The sequence below is a fragment of the Oryzias melastigma genome, unplaced genomic scaffold (genome assembly GCF_002922805.2).
Source record: "Oryzias melastigma strain HK-1 unplaced genomic scaffold, ASM292280v2 sc00434, whole genome shotgun sequence".
In the NCBI taxonomy this organism is placed as follows: domain Eukaryota; kingdom Metazoa; phylum Chordata; class Actinopteri; order Beloniformes; family Adrianichthyidae; genus Oryzias; species Oryzias melastigma.
Window position 1 is genome coordinate 11,719 of NW_023417030.1, and position 19,222 is coordinate 30,940.

At 40.6% G+C, this 19,222-nt stretch overlaps 1 protein-coding gene across 3 annotated transcripts in view; it reads right to left on the reverse strand.

Moving 5' to 3' along the window:
• Nucleotides 1–321: 321 nt before the first annotated feature.
• tmem94 (transmembrane protein 94) overlaps nt 322–19,222 on the reverse strand; it is a 28,819-nt gene continuing 9,918 nt past the window's right edge. For all 3 annotated transcript variants that reach the window (XM_024265266.2, XM_024265264.2, XM_024265265.2), the window contains 21 exons: nt 16,744–16,848; nt 16,033–16,203; nt 15,742–15,957; nt 15,273–15,585; nt 13,794–13,967; nt 13,596–13,698; nt 9,211–9,419; nt 8,947–9,128; nt 7,445–7,577; nt 7,195–7,310; nt 6,961–7,060; nt 6,151–6,259; nt 5,721–5,910; nt 3,919–3,996; nt 3,761–3,846; nt 3,603–3,684; nt 3,184–3,347; nt 3,016–3,110; nt 2,086–2,179; nt 1,840–2,010; nt 322–1,125 (listed from right to left, as the gene is read on the reverse strand). In XM_024265266.2, the coding sequence (XP_024121034.1) occupies nt 1,053–1,125; nt 1,840–2,010; nt 2,086–2,179; nt 3,016–3,110; nt 3,184–3,347; nt 3,603–3,684; nt 3,761–3,846; nt 3,919–3,996; nt 5,721–5,910; nt 6,151–6,259; nt 6,961–7,060; nt 7,195–7,310; nt 7,445–7,577; nt 8,947–9,128; nt 9,211–9,419; nt 13,596–13,698; nt 13,794–13,967; nt 15,273–15,585; nt 15,742–15,957; nt 16,033–16,203; nt 16,744–16,848 (2,964 nt within the window). In that variant the 3' untranslated portion in view covers nt 322–1,052. The remainder of the gene's footprint in view (nt 1,126–1,839; nt 2,011–2,085; nt 2,180–3,015; nt 3,111–3,183; nt 3,348–3,602; nt 3,685–3,760; nt 3,847–3,918; nt 3,997–5,720; nt 5,911–6,150; nt 6,260–6,960; nt 7,061–7,194; nt 7,311–7,444; nt 7,578–8,946; nt 9,129–9,210; nt 9,420–13,595; nt 13,699–13,793; nt 13,968–15,272; nt 15,586–15,741; nt 15,958–16,032; nt 16,204–16,743; nt 16,849–19,222) is intronic.

A 19,222-nucleotide genomic window follows, 5' to 3' on the forward strand; every position in this document is an offset into this window, starting at 1 on the left:
TTTGCAATTTAAAAAAAAAATGCAGAGAAAAACTAAATTAAAGTGTTTGCATTTTAAATGCCTTGAAAGAGAATTGTTTGTAACCCTGCTGTTGTGTTTTTTCTTTACGTTTCTAACCAACCAAAAAAAAAGTTTTTGAAATATTAAACAGTTTTTGAAGTGAATAATTATGGAAGTTTCTTAAGAAATCAGAAATACGTGAACAGCGCTTCTGTGATCTGAAAATCTCCACAATAACACCGTGCTGTCGTCTGTTTAATCTTTATGAAGTTCATGAACAAGAAGACGCTTTTGTCCACAAAATGACAGGTTGAAGAAGTATTCATAGTTTGAATACGATAAATAAAACTTTATTGAATGCCTGTGACGTCAGTAGTAAAAAGTAAAGAGTGATGGGAACATCTTTGAACCACTTTACAAGAGACTTTTTGGGGGAAAAAAAATCCTAAAAACACATGACATTACTGCTGGTCTAAAATAAAAAATATATTTGCATAAACAACATTTGGCAAGAATATAAAAGTATGAATCCCTGTGTAAACGACAACTGAACCACATTTTCATCTCAGCTGCAGGTTAGCTGACTCAGCAAATAAAAAAGTAGTACAGAAAGTACAGTCCAAGCTGCTTTTTCAGGTTGAACATTCGTTTTGTGAATTGATCTTAAGGTACAGCATTTACAGTCACTCACTTTTTACTCCAATTCCATGCATTGAGTTATTTCATGGTTATTGCACTTTGAACTCAGATATTTCTCTTTTTTTACCGTTTTCAGTCGGTGTGTTTCAGTGGACCGTGTGGTATCCTGCACATCTATGCAAGAAAATGCCAAACATAGTTTTTCCCCCGAGAGGAAAAAGCTGCTCCTCATGCTGTCAGACATCAAAAACAGAGTAAAAGTAGTTCTGGTTGTTTTTATTTTAGTGGAAATTAACTTTTTTTTTGCAGTTTTCCTATTTTCTGTCCTCCACAAACAGATTGTTCCTGGTGTCCATCAGCGAGCGTGGTCAAACCGCCGCCGCCACAGCAGCAGCAGCAGAATCCTGCGAGTGTTAGAACGGAGAGTTCATCCCCAGCTTCGTCTCAAACTGCAGCTTCTGTCTCTTCTGGTAACGAACACGAACCCTGAAAACATCAAAGGAAAAAAATCAACCCAAAGAATCCTGTAGAGCCGCGAAATCCAAAAATGTACATGAAATAGATATTTAGGGGATTAAAATTGCATTTCTGAGATTTCTTTATTCAAATATTTGTGATGTAAAGGCTGCAATCACTCTGAAGGTTCCAAATAGATCCATGAACGTCTTTGTTTTCCTCATCTGAGCTGGAATCTGGATCTAAACTGTACGGCTGGATCGCTCCAATATTGCTCTGCTAATGTTAGCTTGTGGTTGTGAGGGGCTGTAAGCTAGCAGGAGAGCGAATAAATGGATGGATGATGGGAAGGGGAACAGGCTTATCCCGCCTCAGCAGTCTTGGCCACAGCTCAGAGACAAATTTCTAACAAGGTTTTTAGATTTTGGCTGAAAACGACGACATCATAATTAGAAGAGCACTGAGATCAGAAGATGATCAGACTGGATCTTTAAGGAATCAGAAGCAGAAGTTTACGAGGTGCAAATTATCGCGTTAATCGTGATTAATTAATTACAGAGTTTCTTTTTATTTTTATTGAGTTATTTTCATTTTCCGGTCGGATGGTTGCCGTTCATGTTTGATAATGCACACCTGGAAGTGCATGTTTGTAATTGGATATAAATAACTAATGAGAACAAATGTATGGAAACGATCAAACATGATTTTGAAATAAAAAATTAGAACCAGACGAGTCTTCCGTACCGTATCTCGTGCAGCTTTCCCACCTCGTTGACCACGATCACCAGCAGCGGGGACAGGGAGGCCACCAGCCAGGACTCCAGAGGGATCTGACCCAAATGGAAGGTCAGGGCGCTGCCCCGGTCCTGCCACAGCTGGTAATCTACGGTAGCCTGGATGACCTGGCCCACCAATCTGAAGGGCAGCAGAGGGAGAAGCTGAAGCAGAACGTCCAGACTGAGGAGCGAAGCGAGTGTGACGCCGACTTACACGACGGGAACGGTGAGGCACCACCAGGTGTTGCTGAAGGGACTCCTCCTCCACAGAGGCTGGGAGCGGTGAACGTAGCTCAGAGAGATCACCACTGAAAAGGTTACAAAGACGACCATCTTTAATAAATCTGTAGAATCAGAGGTGAAATGTTTGTGCACATGCATGGGGTCAAATTAGGTTCATTTAACAGTAAATGAAAAACTGGATTAAAAAAATTAAAAATATATTGAACATTTGAAAACAGGTTTAAACTCGAATTTACAAACTGAAAACTTAAAAGAATTTTAAAAATGTGAAAAATAAAATTGTAAGTTTGAAAAATTAAATTGTAAATTCGAACAAATAATTTTAAATGTAAAACTTGAACAAAAAATGTATGTTTATTTGTATTTTCAACTCTTTTTCTTGTCTTTCCCTCTTTCCATTACAATCATATTTTTCTAATTTTCAATATTTCTTTCAAATTTACCATGTTTTCTCTTTTTCAAATTTCCAATTTTTTTTCATATTTCCTTTTTTGTATTTTACAATGTCTTGTTTTCAAATTTCCATTTTTTTGGGTCAAATTTACAATCTGGTTTTCCATTCACTTTAAGCCGATCCAAGTTTGACCCCATACACACGTTCTCTGTCTCACCGTCATGTATGTCATTTTGGTCTTTCGTGATATTGTCATTCATAAGTGTTTAATGCGATCCTCAATTATTGATATGCGCAGACGTCTCTTGAGGGTCAGATAAACCTGCGCTTCATTGAATTTCTTCACTTCAACATTCGGAGCAGAAATCATACTGCGTCAGCACCATGGACAGCACCCACAGCGGGCCTTCCTGATGCTTTGTTTTAATTAAACAGTTGGATCAGTCGGATCGAAATTTGCATGAATCACTGATGGATTACATATGAACAGAATCCTCAAGATCTCACCTGTGTGAAGGACAAAAAAGCTGGCCATGACCTTCTGAGTCAGCAGGAGGCCACTGGACAGATCGGTGAACCAGCCTGGAGACTCCTTTGACGAGCTGTCACCAGAAGAACAGCGGTGTGAGGAAACGTGCTCACGACGCGCGGGATGAAACCCTTCTGCCTCCGTACCTGGGAGTGAAGATGGAGCGGCAGGCGAGCGTGCTGTTATCGGCCAAGGTCATGTTGGTGTCGGGGGGGCAGACAGCCTGCAGGGTGAAGCCAAAGGCCAGCAGGTAAGCACACACCGTCAGGCCGAACTTCAACAGGAAGCAGCCCAGGAAGTAGTTCTGCGTCTGAGTGAAGAAAAAGAAAGAATGGACAAAAACTGGGTTAGAAAACGTTATTTTGACACCACAGATCATTAAATTAACTGATTAAAGTTCTTTATAATCTGACAGCTTGAAAATATATTAAAGTTTTCCCTTGGTGTCTGTTGTTATAGCGACAGAAGCTTCTTCCTCAAAGCTGGAGGTGATGCTGGACATTCTTTGCTCCCTGAATGTTTCTATGAGGAAAGATGGCTGCTGATTGGCTGACAGTCATCTTACCTTCTTTGGGATTGAATCCAGGTTTTTCCCTGTAGCGACGGTCATGACTGAACTGTCAGGAGGCTTCCCCAGGAGAGAAACGCTGCAGAAACGACAGCAGTTTGACGCTAAAACAAACTTTGACATGGAAAAGCGGATTTATTCAGAGTCTGGGGTACCTGAGTAAGGGGCAGCTGAAGCAGGAAACCCAGAGGATGTCGGTGGTGTTTATGGGTGGAGGGAGCTGGATGAGACAGGCCAGGAACTGCACCCAAATCACCAGAACCATCAAATTCTGCTGAAAGAGAACTCAGGAGGAAAGTTGATGACGACTCACCTGGATGATGACCAGACTGAGCTGACACTGCAGCAGGAAGAGGAAGCACTTTCGGATGCCAGATGTTGTGTGACGCGCCTAAAAGGAAACAAACAAGAAATGAAAAAAATCAGGAGGTTGACCCAGAAATTCAAGGTAGTGCCATTTATTTATTTTATGTGGTAAAATTCTTGAATTAAACGGGACGTTAGAGGAGAGTAATGTGATTACATCTTTTACTTGCAGCCTTAACCCGTAAAGACCCAGACCCATTTTTCTAAAAAATAAAACGATATGGAATCCACCACAAACCAAGTGGACCACATAAGGCATTGTTGATGTTTTTCTGTGACACTGGTGTCACCATGGGTTCTCTGGGGTTATGGAAACTACTGTAATAAAAGCATGAAGGATTCACCAGAAATCCCTTGGAGGAAGGCAGTCAAAAGACACTTTTTACTGTCAGAAAACAACAAATTACATTTAGATTAAGATAATCTGTTTGTTTAATTTGACAGTAATGACTCAGAGCTTTCTGGCAGTAAAGTGTGAGTGATCAAAGGACTGATGTGCGGTTCTGAACTTTTTTCTTTTGCTTTTACTTTATCTTTGACTAAAATAGGCTGTGAAGTTGCTCTAGACCAGGAGTCTGCTACCTGCAGCTCCTTTATCCCTCCAGTGTGGCACTTTGGCTTTGAAGAAAAATGTTAAGACTTTGAATAGATTGGGTTTGAAGTTTTTTATTTTTAGGTTTTTAACATGTAAGATAATTGACTAAAATGATGGTTTAAAGCAGTGGTCCCCAAAAACTGGGCCAATAATTGGAAGAAATAATTATTCATATATATTTATATATATATATTTTTTGGAGTCTTGACTATCTTTTATTTTGAAACATAACCAGATTCTCTCAGCTGCCCCTTCGATCACTTGAGCAGTAAAGTTTAATGTGGGGAGCAAAATGACTACGTCTGAACGATCTTTTATTCTGAAAAACCTTCTGGTTTTGAAATACAAAGGATTCTCTCTGCACCCCCCACTGGGCCGCGGTGGAATCCTCAGTGGCTGACCGTTCATAAAAAGGTTGGGGAACACTGGTTTGATGCACTGACAGAGTGGTTTAATATTAAAATAAGCCTAAAGATCATATTCTGATCTTCTGCTGCACAACAGTGTCTAGTTGGTGTTCAGAGGCAAAACTCTTAAAAACAAATCCTTATATTTACATGTATAAATTAAAAACAAAAGAATTCTACATCAATGATGTTTATATTCAATATTTAAAGGAAAAAACAATTAAAAGCACCAAAATGGTTAGGATCGTAATTGACACAGGATGTGTTTTACTTTGAAAGAAACTTGCATATCAAAAATAAAAGTACTTGAAATAATTAAATAAAGAAAAACAAAACTGTATTAAAATTCATTTTTGGTGAACATTTCAACCTAACAGCCATAAAAAATTATTTTTTTTATGGTAGCTTTTGGTCAGTAAGAAACTGATCCAAAAGGCTCTTTTAGGGTTAAAAGTTGCAGAACCTTGATCTAGACTCTAAAAGATGAAACGGAAAGCTTAATTGAATATATATATATATATTGAAGTAGAGAACAATTTGATGAAGTTTATGATGAACTCTCTGGGTAAATGTTTGCTAAAGTTCTTATCTCTCAAAGGTAATTTAACAGTTTCCTTTTTATTGTCAGTAAGTATAAAACACCAAAAAATGAGCAAAATGTAAAAGAATGATTAGAACTTGTCTGCAGGGGTTGAAAAAACGCTGAGTAAAATAGAAACCATAGGAAATGCTCTCGGAGAGACGAACCTGCTCGATGAGCTTCACCATGCTGACGCTGTCTCCTTGGTGGAAGGACACGGAGCAGCCCAGGCTGTTCAGCTGTCCCGACAGCTTCAGAGGGGACAGCCCTTCGGCGTCTCTGCTGAACCCCCCTCCAGTGGCGTAGCCAAAGGTCTCCCATGAGCACTGAGATGGGTACAGAGGGTCCAGAGCCAGGCTGCAGGAAAGCCAAAGGAGTTCAATCTACAACCACATTTAGATTTAAGCAGAAGCTTTACTCTAAAAAGACGTACGAAAACCTGAGTCAACAGATTCTCAGCTACATTTGCACAGGAAGTTACAAAACAGTAATTTTATCTTTAGATATTAGAAATGAGAGGTGGAAACCTTTACTTTCTGATGCAAAAATAGAAATCTGAAGATGAATTCTTCACTGGGTGAAGAGCAGATTGCTCACCTGAGGTCGCTCTGCAGGAACAGACGACTGTTACGGAAGTTTGCAGAACTTCCTAGGCAGCAGGTCACTTCCCGGTTCTCCTGCATGATCTCGATCATCTCACACATGGCTGCAGAAAAAAAAAGCAAAATGTCAGTCACAATTAATAAACTCTTACTTCTTGACAGGATTAAACAAAAGATGTTTATGCTGTCCCATTTTACAGCATTCATTTAAAATTTTAGTAAGGAAACAAGTGAGGCATAACCTTATCGTAGTACTGTGTTTCACTCTACCAGCAAATGGATTGGCTAAAAAAGAGCCAATCAGTGTTGAAGAGGGCAGTATAACAGGGTTCATTCATAAACACCCTCCTATAACGAGAACAAGCTCGTTATCTAATTCAGCCAACATGAATCCTTTCATTTTTGGTGCAACTTTTCAAAGAAATGTAATGACAAACACAATGCTTAACTCTGTGATCATTAAATACAATTAATTTGACCATTTTATTACCATTAAAGGTGTATTAATATTCAGGTAAAGGTTTTTTTCTGAGTTGTAGCCTACTCTAAAAAGGGAAAAATTCTTTTGGTACAGTCTTGAGATGTATCGCAATATGCATCATAATGTGAGATGCACATGGCAATGCATACAGTATCGCCAGATTGTTGCCAAAATAAACCCCTCCTCTGCACTTTGTGGATGGGATCTTTAGACCCTCAAACATCAAAAAAGGAGACAAAGGCTGTTAAATGTTATTTAATCACACAAATGATCACACGTTTGTTTCTCCTTTGGTTAGACGGAAGCAGAACGCTCACTACTCACTGTCGGGGCTGCAGTCGGTGAACAGTGGCACCAGGAGAGGCACATTGTCTATGTTCTTCAAGTGTGGACGAACCTGATGGATCCCACGAGGTAACTTAGCCTGAGAACGAGCAGGAACGTGTCAGGACCAGGAGAGGTGGAGAAAAAGAGCTTGTCAGAACAGAAGAAATCCTAAGACTAAAACAGAAGTACATGAGGGGAAAAAGACGCCAGTACTAGATAAAGGTTTCTTACTCTGTTGCAGTCTTCCAGAAAGCTGGGCACATCACTGTCTATGGGCTGAAAACTGGCCAAATCTGAGTGGGCTTCCTCCTCTGGAAGCAGTGGACCCTCAGCTTCATCACGAGAGTCTTTGTCAACACAGTAGCATCAGCAGCAGTCAGAGACAAGTTTTTAAATACACACTTTTCACCAAGATGAAAAACAAATAAGAGTAGATAGAAACATCCAAGAGAGACGGCAGAGGTTCCTGAAGCCCAGATACCTGGGTTGACGTCTTCGTGAAGTGAGCCCTGACCGGGGCTGGACGGGGCTCCGTCACAGGGACCGTCCCCGTTGGGAGTCAGAGAGATATGGCAGTTCCAGCCAGTCTCCAAACCCATCTTCTCTGCAAACACCTACATACACATCATTTGATTACATACACTGTGAGTACGCAATTTTAGTCATAATAAATTCTGACTATAAAGTAATTAGCTGGAAAACAGTTAACAGTCCGAGGAAATCATGTTGTTCCTTCATAAAAACGTTTAATTTTTTTTTTAAGAATTTCAGAGGACTAAAAGATTCTTGAGATGGCAGGATGAAGGGGTTGGGAAATAAATCAAGTTGGATTTTAAACACAGTAAAGCACTTGCCATGTGTAAAAAAATGCCAATGAATTAAGGACTTCTCCATCTGCTAAGTTTTTTACAGACTGGATCAAGTTTATAGTCATCAGATTTTGGTGAGGTAAACCATGTAAGTATCCTCTATGTGTTTTACATGAAAGAGTAGACTACAGGTATACATACATTGAAGGTAACAAAAGAAGAGAGACAGCAACCACCGCAAACAGCTGCGATCCACTTCCGGTGGCTAACCTGTCGCGACTCAAATCTTGTGGGTCGCGACTAAAATCTCATGGTTTGCCACTCAGTACTCGTGAGTCGCGGCTCAAATCTCCTGGATCATGGATCAAATCTCGAGGGTTATGACTCAAATCTCATGGGTCGTGACTGAAATCTTGTGGGTCGCAACTAAAATCTCATGGTTTGCCACTCAGACCTCGTAAGTTGCGGCTTAAATCTCGTAGGTTGCCAATTAAGTCACACGGGTCTCGAATCAAATCTCAAGGGTTGTCACTCAGATCTCGTGAGTCACGACTCAAATATTGTGGGTCGCAACTCAAGTTTCACGGATCACTACTCAAATCTTATGAGTTACGAATCAAGTCTCGTGATTCTCAACTGAAATCTAGTGGGTCATGACTCAAGTTTCATGAGTCGCGACTCAAATCTCAAGGGTTGCCACTCAGAACTAGTGAGTCGCGGCTCAAATCTCGTGGTTCATGGATCAAATCTCGAGGGTCGTGATTTAAGTCTCATGGGTCGCAACTCAAGTTTCACGGGTCACCACTCAAATTTCGTGGTTACGATACAAGTCTTATATGTCTCAACTCAAGTCTCGCGGGTCACGACTCAAGTCTTGTGGGTCGCAACTCAAGTTTCACGGATCACTACTCAAATCTTCTAGATTTCGACTCAAATCTCGTGGATCGTAACTCGAGTCTCGTGGGCAGCGACTCAACTTTTGTGAGTTGTGACCCACGAGACTTGAGTTGCAGCTTACAGACATGAGTCAGGTTAGTCAGTGGAAGTAGGTCAAAGCTGTTTGCTGCGCCAGGCCCTGCTGCAAAAGAATGATCCATTTTGAGCACAGATGGGAGCTTTTGGAGACCACAATTACAGCATTGTATGGATAGTAACTCCATACATGCCTGCTCACCTTACTGCGGAGCTCATCCTCCATGGAGAAATACACAAAGCGGATGCATGCAGTGACCAGGGCATCGATGAGGCGGACTGTGTCCAGCCGTGCTTGGTACTGAGACGACACCATGCCCATGAATATCTGCCCACTGAGTGCCGTAATGCAGTCTTCCCGCTCCACCCCCTCACCAATTCCCTCTGTGGACGTGACAGAAACACAAGAAAAGAGAAAATGTCAAGCTGCTGCTGACTAACCTTTGAGTTTGATGGCTGCACTTACCGTCTGAACTCCAGCTGTTCCTGCTGGAGTTGTGTTTGATGGGTGTAGTGGAGGGCAGTTCCACCCCAGAGAAAAGGCAGGGACCTGGGGCCAGTTCCACACACTTCCCTATAAGCTGGCCGGAGAGGGACACTTGCATGGGCTTGTAAGCAAAGGCTGAGCAGTAACCGGACAGACAGGCACGTTGGTAGAAATCCAGAACCTTCTTTCTGTTGTGAGCAGACAGAAAATCATTGATGGAGAGTTTAGAATACAGTCGCAGGTTTAAAGTTAGACATTTAAAGCTGACTTCTACTACCTCTCAAGTTGTAAGTGCTATGAAACATTATTTAAAAAAAATGATTTCATGTTTGTTTTCAGGACTGCAGCTGTGACTGTTTAAACTTGTTTCCTTTGCTTGATAGAAGCTAAACACTGACCATGTCATCCTCAAAAGTCAAAAGGTAAATCTCCTTCCCTTTAGAACCACAGCGACACAATCTAAGGTTGAGGTCAACCTAAATGTCTTATAGTTTTAAAGCTATTTCCTGTCCCGGCTTACTCCTGATTGGCAAGAGATGTTGCCATAGAAATGATGAATCAGATCAATTTGGACCAATTACTACTTTCTGATGTTGACTGGCTCCAACATGGCAACCTCTGTATTGCACAAAAAATGGTGACCAAATTGAGTTCATTTCATAAAAAACAAGGGCATAAGTCTTTTTATGGGTGACATCACACTCACTTGATCCAGTTCTTGTAAACAGTCAGTGGTCCCAATGCGTTTAGCTATATGTCAACAATTAGTTGGATTGGTTTAATTCAGTGTTTTTCAACCAGTGTGCCGCGGCACACTAGTGTGCCGTGAGAGATGGTCTGGTGTGCCGCAGGAAATTACCCATTTTCACATATTTAAAACATTTACCATCACTATGGTATCAACTCTGTGTTCATCCAAACGGCCCTGATTTAACACTGGATAGGTTTGAATATGTAAGATGGTAAAATAAATATTTCTTTGATTCTATAAATGACTAATCAGAATGATGTTACCGCAATCAAGCCGCAAAACTAGCCTCAAACTCAGCTTTTAGAAATGTCCCTCCCCCTTCAGCTGTCTCCGCCAATCATTGTTGGAGGCTTGATCACATGTCATCAATCTGACCAATCAGATGTGGTTAACGTCCTCTCTTCCTTGTTTTGATTCGGCTCATAAAGTCTCTCAGTTCCAACTAAAATAACAGCTAATGCTTGTGTTTAGCGGTGTAGCTTCCAGCGGGATCCGACGCCTGCCTGAGTTTATGCACTACAGCTCCCATGATGCTGTGGGGTAAGTGCGCGCGCTGAGCGCTGGGTGGAGGGGTAGGGGCACGTTCAGCAGCGCAAGAGCCAAATAGGAAGAGAGATAGAGAGAAAACATCAACACAAAATGTAAAGAAATTAAAAGAAAAAGAAGATAAAAACTGGAGTCATTTGACTTTTATTGATAGAAGGAACAGAGTCTGCAGGAAATATTCTATATGTATATATATTCTCTATATATTTATGGCTCCACAATAAACCTGTCCAGACACCTGAGAACTGAGAGAATCTTCTCTAAAACAGAGCAGATCATCACTGAGAGAAGAAAGCAGATGACATCCTCAAAGCTGAAACTCTTTTGTCTTTCTTAATGTCAATGTGAATAAAAGTCTTGATTTAGTGGTTTTTGCACAATTTAATTTGTATTTGGATTGTGGTTGCAGAGTTTTGTGTTGTTCACTAAAAAGAAAAAAGCTTAAAATGTATAGAGTTAAAAACTGAATAGTTAATAGTTAGTTCTTTTACCATTAATTTTGTACATTCTACCTGGAAGGGATAAATAACAGCATATAGATAATTTACACTTTATATGAATAAAAATATATTTACGTCATGGATTTTGTGCATAATCTTATCTAGTAGTTTATAATGAATCAAACAACAACCTAAAAAGCCATTTGGTCGTCAAAAGAGCCGCTGTTTTAGGAAAACGAATGCAAAAGAATTGAATTTTGGGACAGAATTATCATCACTATTGTGGAGGGAAACAAGAAAAGAACGTTGTTTTTACTTTGTCTGATAGTTTTGGAAGTATCTAAAAAAGGAGAAAAAAACATTCATAAAAACGGATTATTTAGAAGTATTTTTTTTTTATCTTTTTTAATCATTCATTAATGGTAATAAATGTAGACTGTTTTGACGAGATATATGTTTAACTTGAGCAAATTGATTAATGATGCCTCCCACTTATATAAAAAATGTACACTAGATTGTGGAGGGAACCTACATACTAATACAGACTAATTTTTTTTACCTTTTTGATGCTAGTGTGCCGCGGGATTTTTTTCATGGAAAAAGTGTACCTTGGCTCGAAAAAGGTTGAAAAACACTGGTTTAATTAACAGCCCTGTCTCCCTGTTGCGCTGCAAGATCATCAATCATAGTTTTACAATGGAGTTCCACTATTTAGTACCCTCACAGCATGACTGATCCAACACAAGTTGCAAGAAAGATAATGTGAACCCTTTGAAATTACTTGGATGGTTAGATAGAAAAGCTCCTCTACAATAGGATAACCATGACTACTCAAAGTTTGACTTTAAAGTCCCACTCCAATCAGCTTTTGTCTATTTTAAAACTGTTCTTAGTGGTCTTTTAATTCTAATTATGCCATTTTAGTCAAAATCAAAAAACTTGTATTGTTTTCTAGGAAATAGTTTCTGCAGAGGGGCAGTACTTCATTTGAAAGACACCTCTGAGTTGTGGGCGGGACTATTGGCACAGAGTAAGTTTGACCCCAATTCCCATCATCCTTTTGTTTATACTCATTCCCGCTAGCTTAAAGTCCCTCACAAAAAAAACAAAACATTAAAACTAAATTTTCATTGGAGTGGGTCTCTAAGTTACAACCATCTTTTTTCCAACTGAACACATTGTGTCAACATTTACAGTGCAAGAGGGTTGGTATGTGAACCTACTGGCTAATAATTGTTCCAACTATTGGAGCAACAATTAAGTCAACCTGGAGTTCAATCTAAGTGATGAGATTGGATTTGTTGTTTAAAGATGATCCACCCTGTAAAAACACACAGTATGGGGTTTGTTGCTCTCCAGAAGCATCGCCTGATGTGAATTGTGAACTATACCAAGCGTAAATGAGAACCAAAATCATGCATTGATTTTTGGTACGTAGCTGGAAGTATTCCGAACGTATCTCTAAAAGCCTTAATGCTGATGTGTCTACAGTAAAACAGACTGTCTACTAATGGAAAACTTCAGCAGGAACTGCTGTCCTTAAGTGGAGCTGTTCTGTAGAGACGACTGCAGGAAGAAAGCCCAGAATACTCCATGAAGTGCACTAGAGTCCAAAAGTGTCAGCTAAAAAGGTACATGCGAACATTTTGTTGACATGTCTACAGTATGTGAAGCCTTAAACAAATGGGAAGTTTTGTAGAAAGTAAAAAGAAAAATAAATAAAATATATTCCGTGAACATTTGTTTAACCCTAGACCACTATCACCGGGTGATTTTCACCCGAGCAAAAGTATTTACATTATTTTAAATTTGTTTCATTTTTTGAGTGTCATGGGTCCCTGGGTAAAGTCTCACATATCCCAGGAATGAGTGGACCAAAGGCCAAGTGTACGGTATCATTATTTATTTTTAAGGAAAGGTCAACATCAAAACCTCATCCTACCAGAAAAATATGCTGTAGGACGCTTCATGGTTTGGGGTTCTATAGCTCCACAGACTTTATTAATACATTTTGAAGGGAAATTTAATACCACCTTTCTGCCCACTTGAAGCTCAACAGGACAAGAGCCTAAAGCTTAGAGGTAACTCAACAACAGAACTGCATCACTGGAAGAAAATACAATCTCAGTAGCCCGAGTCCTGGCTTCAACATGATTATAATGATGTGGTACTAACTCAGGAGAGGGATTCGCACCAAAAATCACTGTGAATTTTCATGTACTGAAGCAGTTTTGAAATAAAAATGGTAAAAAATTTCTGATTTGCAACTACAGGAAAGGTTTGGTTGAAGTTATTGCTACCAGAGAGGGTCAACTAATCTTTAAACCCAAAATTTCACAAACATTTTCCACCCTGCACAGTGAATGTTTGCAGACTGTTATTATATTTTAACTTTGATGGAGAACAGAAAACATCTTCTGTCTAACTTATGCAGTCCTCTGGTCAACTGAATGTGTGTGTCTGGGAGTTGATCTTAAAGTCTGACAGGAAGTTGATAGTTCTGCAGTCTTTCCAGTCTAAAAGAAAGCATTTTCATCTTAGATAAAGGCAACTTTTACAGTAGTTTTTATTAAAATAAACTTTAAAGTCCTCTGTCTTATAACATTTTTCAACCAAAAATCTCAAACCTGTCAGAGCCCGACAGTGGGTAAATATCTGTTCCATCCCAAAAGTCAGTGCAAGCCTCCAGGATGAGGTCAGCGGAGCCGTGGGACAGCATTTGGACACTATCTAGGGTCAAACAAACAAACAAAAAAAAAACCATGGAGTTTTAATAAGAGTAGCAAAGGAACAAAGCAAGACCCGAGAGTTGAGCTGCGGCTCACTGGAGGAGGAGTCTCTGACAAACAGGGAGATGAGGTGGGAGATGGGAGGCTGCCGTCTGGTAAAGTAGTGAAGGCGGCGAGAGGCCAGCTCCTTGGTCTTCTCTCTACATGGCAGCTGGTACAGAGCCAAGTGGTTCTCTTGTTTGAACAGCTCCCGCGCACCAGGAGTGAATCCTGACAGACACACACAGCAGAGATTATTGAAAGATTTGACTGACTTCTGTACAACCACACAGCCCAACGCAAAACACTAACACTAAAAATGAACCATAACCTAAGCTAGGACTTCAAGATGTGAGGAAACTTGAGATGTGTGATATTAACCATCAAAATTGTAAATTCATATCTTCATTGCAATATTAATAAACAAATATGGCGTCTTGGTCATGGTCCCTGTTCCCAGAGGAGGCTCATCCGGGCTGCTAGCATTTATGTTCCCTGGGGAGAGTCATCGGGATTGCTACTCTCTGTGCCTGTTCCTGAGGAGAGGCTCTTCATGTAACCCCTTACAGCTGCTGGACCGTTCTTTTTCTACTCCAGGTCTACTCCTCCCTAGTGTTGTTGTCTGATGGGGCATCTGGAATCAGTCCTTTTGGGGAGGGGTACTGTGAGAAATGTGCATCTTAGTTTGGGTGTTTCAGCAATGTTTTTTTTCATGTTTTGAGTTGTTCCGTGTCAGTAACTTCAGGTTCATGTAAATTATCACTCAAAACTGTTTTCATGTCTGTTAATTGACTAGACTTAGACTCTATAAATGTCTGGTTTTCAGTTTTTCACTGTCAGGTACTTTGTGTTTCTTGCCATGCTTCAGTTTATTTAAGAAATGTTTAAGCTTCTGCCATCAAGCCTTGTCTCCTGGATATTGAGTCCTACTCCACCAGTTCCCGACATTCTGAGTGTCAGTAATCCAAAAATGTCAAAAATTACATTCACAAATCTAAATTTCTCCCTTAAAATGCCTTCTCCTGGCAAGTGAGCATTTTAATTTGTTCCACTTTGCAATTTATATCTGTAACAAAAACAAAGGAAGTCATGGCTATACAATCAATAAATGAGACCCAGGGTGGACTATCCAAGGTCACCATCATTTCTTCTTTACAGAGTTAAAAAAGAAAAAAGGTACATAAGGTAAAAGTAGCAAAGTTAATTATGTGGCTGTCTGCTATGGACAGACTAACAAAAGTTTTAAAAAACATGGAAAATTTGAAACTGCAAATTTCCTTGGCAGTTATTTTTAAAAGTATTCATTATCTGTGGTGTCATGGGTTAGTTAGTGGAGGGGGTGGGGGTAGCGTGGTATTGGGTGGGTTGGTTATTATTCTAATACTTGTGTATGTTTTTGCTTTTAAAGCTCTTCAAGCTGTGCAAAGCACGAGAAGTACTTTTATAAATGAAGTTTGATTTGGCCCTCAAAGCCCTCCTATAAAGGACCAAACAAATCCAGGCCAGATGAAGCCATGCAGGTAGAGTTTGGCTCACCGATGAGTCTGGAGAGCTCACAGAGCCCCCAGGGCACATAGACAGGCAGCACACTCCCCTGACTCTCCTGCAGAGCCAGGTGGGACAGGTGGTCGGAGAAGCGGCACAGCTGCTGGGTCACGCCAGCGTTGCACAGGTTCAGCATGATGTTGAGGCCCAGGGGTTTCAGGGACGGCAGGTGGCACTGCCAGGAAAGGTCGTCAAACTGGATGCTAGCCGGGTTCTGCTGGTCCTGAGAAAGGCTCAGCATCTCTAGGTGGTAGTCACACACAAAGTCCTCTGCCTCCATCTCTGCCGAGCTAGGAGCTACACCCTGAGGACAAAAACAGTGAAATGAGATGCAATGCTCAGATGTTTCTATGTTTATTGGAAATGTGATTTGATAAAAATGTGCTTCAGTGTTATTTAGCTTTACCAAATGTATTTTCTAAAGCATCATCTGAAACTTCTGTGTTAGCCTGTTTCTGACCTGCTCCTCCTTCCCGCCCTCGATGTCATGGCTGAAGCTCACGTTCGATCCAGAGTGTTGTTTGGTGCAAGCCTGAGCGAGCTGGCAGGGCTGCCACGGCTGCAGCATTTCCATGGAGAGGGCCGGGTTCCGTGGGGGGTTCCCGGGCTCAGGCGCCTCTCCAGGTTGTGTGGCGGACTCTTTGGGCTCACAGAGCAGAGCCTCTGCTTCCTGGACCTAAACAGCAGGAGAGGAAATCACCAGTGCACTCTTAAAACCGAGCTGACCGACCCTGAAGGAATGAACGCCCACCCCGTCTCTGTCTTCTGCTTCCATGCGGTAATATGAGGAAACTGACAGGTCATCCTGAAGGTCCTCCTGGCTGTTGTGAGGGGGCTCCACCCTCCCACTAAAGAAAAGCACCGTCTCTGGACTGGGGTTTGGCCACGATAGGATGCCCTGCTTGTCCACACAGCACAAGACCTACACACACACACAGTTTTACAACAAACATCTGTATTCATAAAGACAAATGTGTACAAACTTTGATGAGAGTTTCCAACACTGAAATAAGAAAGTGCAAAAAATCCCCAAAATGATACATCTTTAAAAAACATGATCCACAAAAGCAATTATTGCAGCATGTTAGTAGATTACTCATTTATTTTTGTGAATATTACTGAGGTTTGAGTTATTATGAATCAAAAACACACAGAAAGTTAAGTTAGTTATAATCACTAATCAATGAATCCTTCTTTCAATTTTTTTTAATCTTTGCATTAACAAACAAATTTGTCTCATTTGAGTCTACTTTAACTTTATTATTTTTATTAAAATCCAGATCTTTATTTCTGCCTCAAATTCAAGTTGAACTCCTCTGAAGACTTCTCTCTCCTAAAACCAGACTTCCACATCTGCTCAACTCTCTGTTTTCAGTCTGGATTGTTCAGTAAGTAAGTCTGCAAGTCTGTCCGTCTTCTAGATGATGCTCTGAACCCCGAAAGTCGGGGAATCCATACTCACAGTGACGGACCCCAGCGTGTGCAGCAAGCTGGAGGTGTAGCAGAGAGTCTGAGACTCTCCTTTCATGACGCCGACCAGGTGTCTCCAGACGCAGCGCAGCATTTCCTGTTAGCACACAGTACACTATAGGTTACCTGTGTACAGAGCTTGCGATGAGGTCATGACTGAGAGGTGCACACCACATAGAGGTTCATTTATAGATATAAATATAATCAATCTGTAAAGAAGTGGTTTTGGAAAGGTTCAAAAGAGGACAGCTTCCTGATCAAAGGAAGAGAAGACAAGATCAAGTTTTTGCACCAAGAGATTGAGGAGATAAAGGTTAGATATAGAGTTTAGAGTTTGGCTCTTATGTTAACTGTCTCCAACATACATGAAAGACCTTTTTTTTTTAACATTCAAAACTAAATATATTAAAAGTTCTCATAAGGGTGTGATTTATATTTGCTCTTGAAAACTAAAAAATGCAATAAAAAATTAAAATACATATCGGTGAAAACGGAAGCAGACAATCACAGGGACGTCATGCACATAAGCAAATATTTGTTTTACCACCATGGAATTTAAAAGGTACAAGTGAGGAAATTTCTGATGCTGAAGAAACAAATCCAACTCATATCAGCGGAAAAATCAAATCCACAGAAACTGCTGGTAACTGTTTGCTGACTCGCTGCATCCGTGTGAATCCAAGTAGATACTGACATGAGGGCTTGTAGTACCTGTAACTGTCAGACTGATATAAAACAGTGTCTACACCTGATTTGCTCTCTATTGGAGTCTGTCTTCGTGCACACGAGGGGTCTATTTTTTAAACTATGTTTATTTAACTCTTTCCATTCTTTTACAGTCTTGTCTGTATCTACACCAACCTAATAAACATGAATACACCTGTCCATCCATGCACAGGTGTTGCTCTTCTCCCACATCCTGAACTCATTTATCCATAAGAGGTCCAAGTCAAACAAAGAATGAATATGCTAACAATTGGGAACCAGATAATGCAGACGTCTGTAAGCAGGTTTATGTTGGTGTAAAACCCTGAAAAAAGCTTTTGTTAGGAGGCTTCACTTCACACTTTTTTTACAGAACTGGCTGAGATGCTGCAACAGAAGCTAACAACCTCAGTTCCACATCAACAACAGTTGCTGGGAGTAAAGAAAGGTCAGATTTGAAAACGATGTAAAAACAAAAATCACACAGAAGGAGGAACCATCCGACTGATGAGAGGACTGTTAGAAATGTTTGGCTGAACATCAATGGTACAAAGGTGTGTACTTGGAGCGCTACCTTCTTAGAGGGCCCAAATTGCTTTATAGTCAACAAATTCACACATGATGGCGGTTCTGCTGCTTTATGCTACATTCCCACCAGGCTCCGGAATGCTCCTTCAAGCAACAATTCCAATGAAAACTCTATGTAAAAGCACATATGTGCACATTTCTGGCTTCTGCGTTCAAATTTTGACGCATTCAGCATCGCTATGCAAATTTGTCAGTTCATATTCAGGTTCTACGAACAAAATGCACGACCATTGAATGCAGGCTGAAAATTAAACTAGTTGAAGTTTGACCAATCAGGGGCTCTGACTTACCCAATGAGACTTCGACACATGATTGGGCAGGGCAGGAGCTAAACCTGCATCACAGCCACCCCACATGTTAAAGACACCAGGGAATCCTAATTCACAGAATCCCCTTTGACACAATTGGATTTAAAGTTCTGGAGCAGAGGTGGGCGGTTCAAGGCCTTGAGGATTGGTAACAGATGATGGTAACAACTTATTTATTAACCTATAATGTATGTTCTCAGTCAATACATGACAAAGGACTGACAAAAATTAAAATATAGGAGCATAAATGTGTTTCATAGGTCTGTATGTGAGCCAGTTTCATGTTTTTCTTTTCTTTTTTTAAACCATCAAATATCTCAAACTCTGCAGTGAAGAACCTGCCAACGTTTAACACAGAGTTCAATAAAAGACTATCATTATTGGCCATGTTTACTTTGGAAGTACCAAACTTTCTTTTAGAATTTGTGTACACATTTCCATCCACATTGCCAGTGGGGTGGAGAGGCCATTGCAAATGAGGCCCCAGAATTGGGACAACTAAGAGTGACTCACAACAGCACCTGGCTCACAGTCCATGCGGGTCCAGATAGATTTAAGTTTTCATCCAGACGTCCTTTATTCCACTCCCGTGCAAGTATTTTGAAATTGACCAGAAACATAGAGCAGTAAGGGAAAGGGAGGCTTTAGCATATTGATCTTTGAGGAAAGAATATGAAAGAAAACTGAAACGTCTGAAGAAAAACCCACATCCAGAGACACTCCATCACTGATGAAGAGTCATTCCATCATTGATGTAGAGTCAGGAGAGAAGCTCAACATGCAGAGTAGGATCAACGAATGACACAAAACACTGAAAACCAAGAAGATACCAAGTACGGGGCACATGTCAAAGCAGCTTTCCACAGAGCA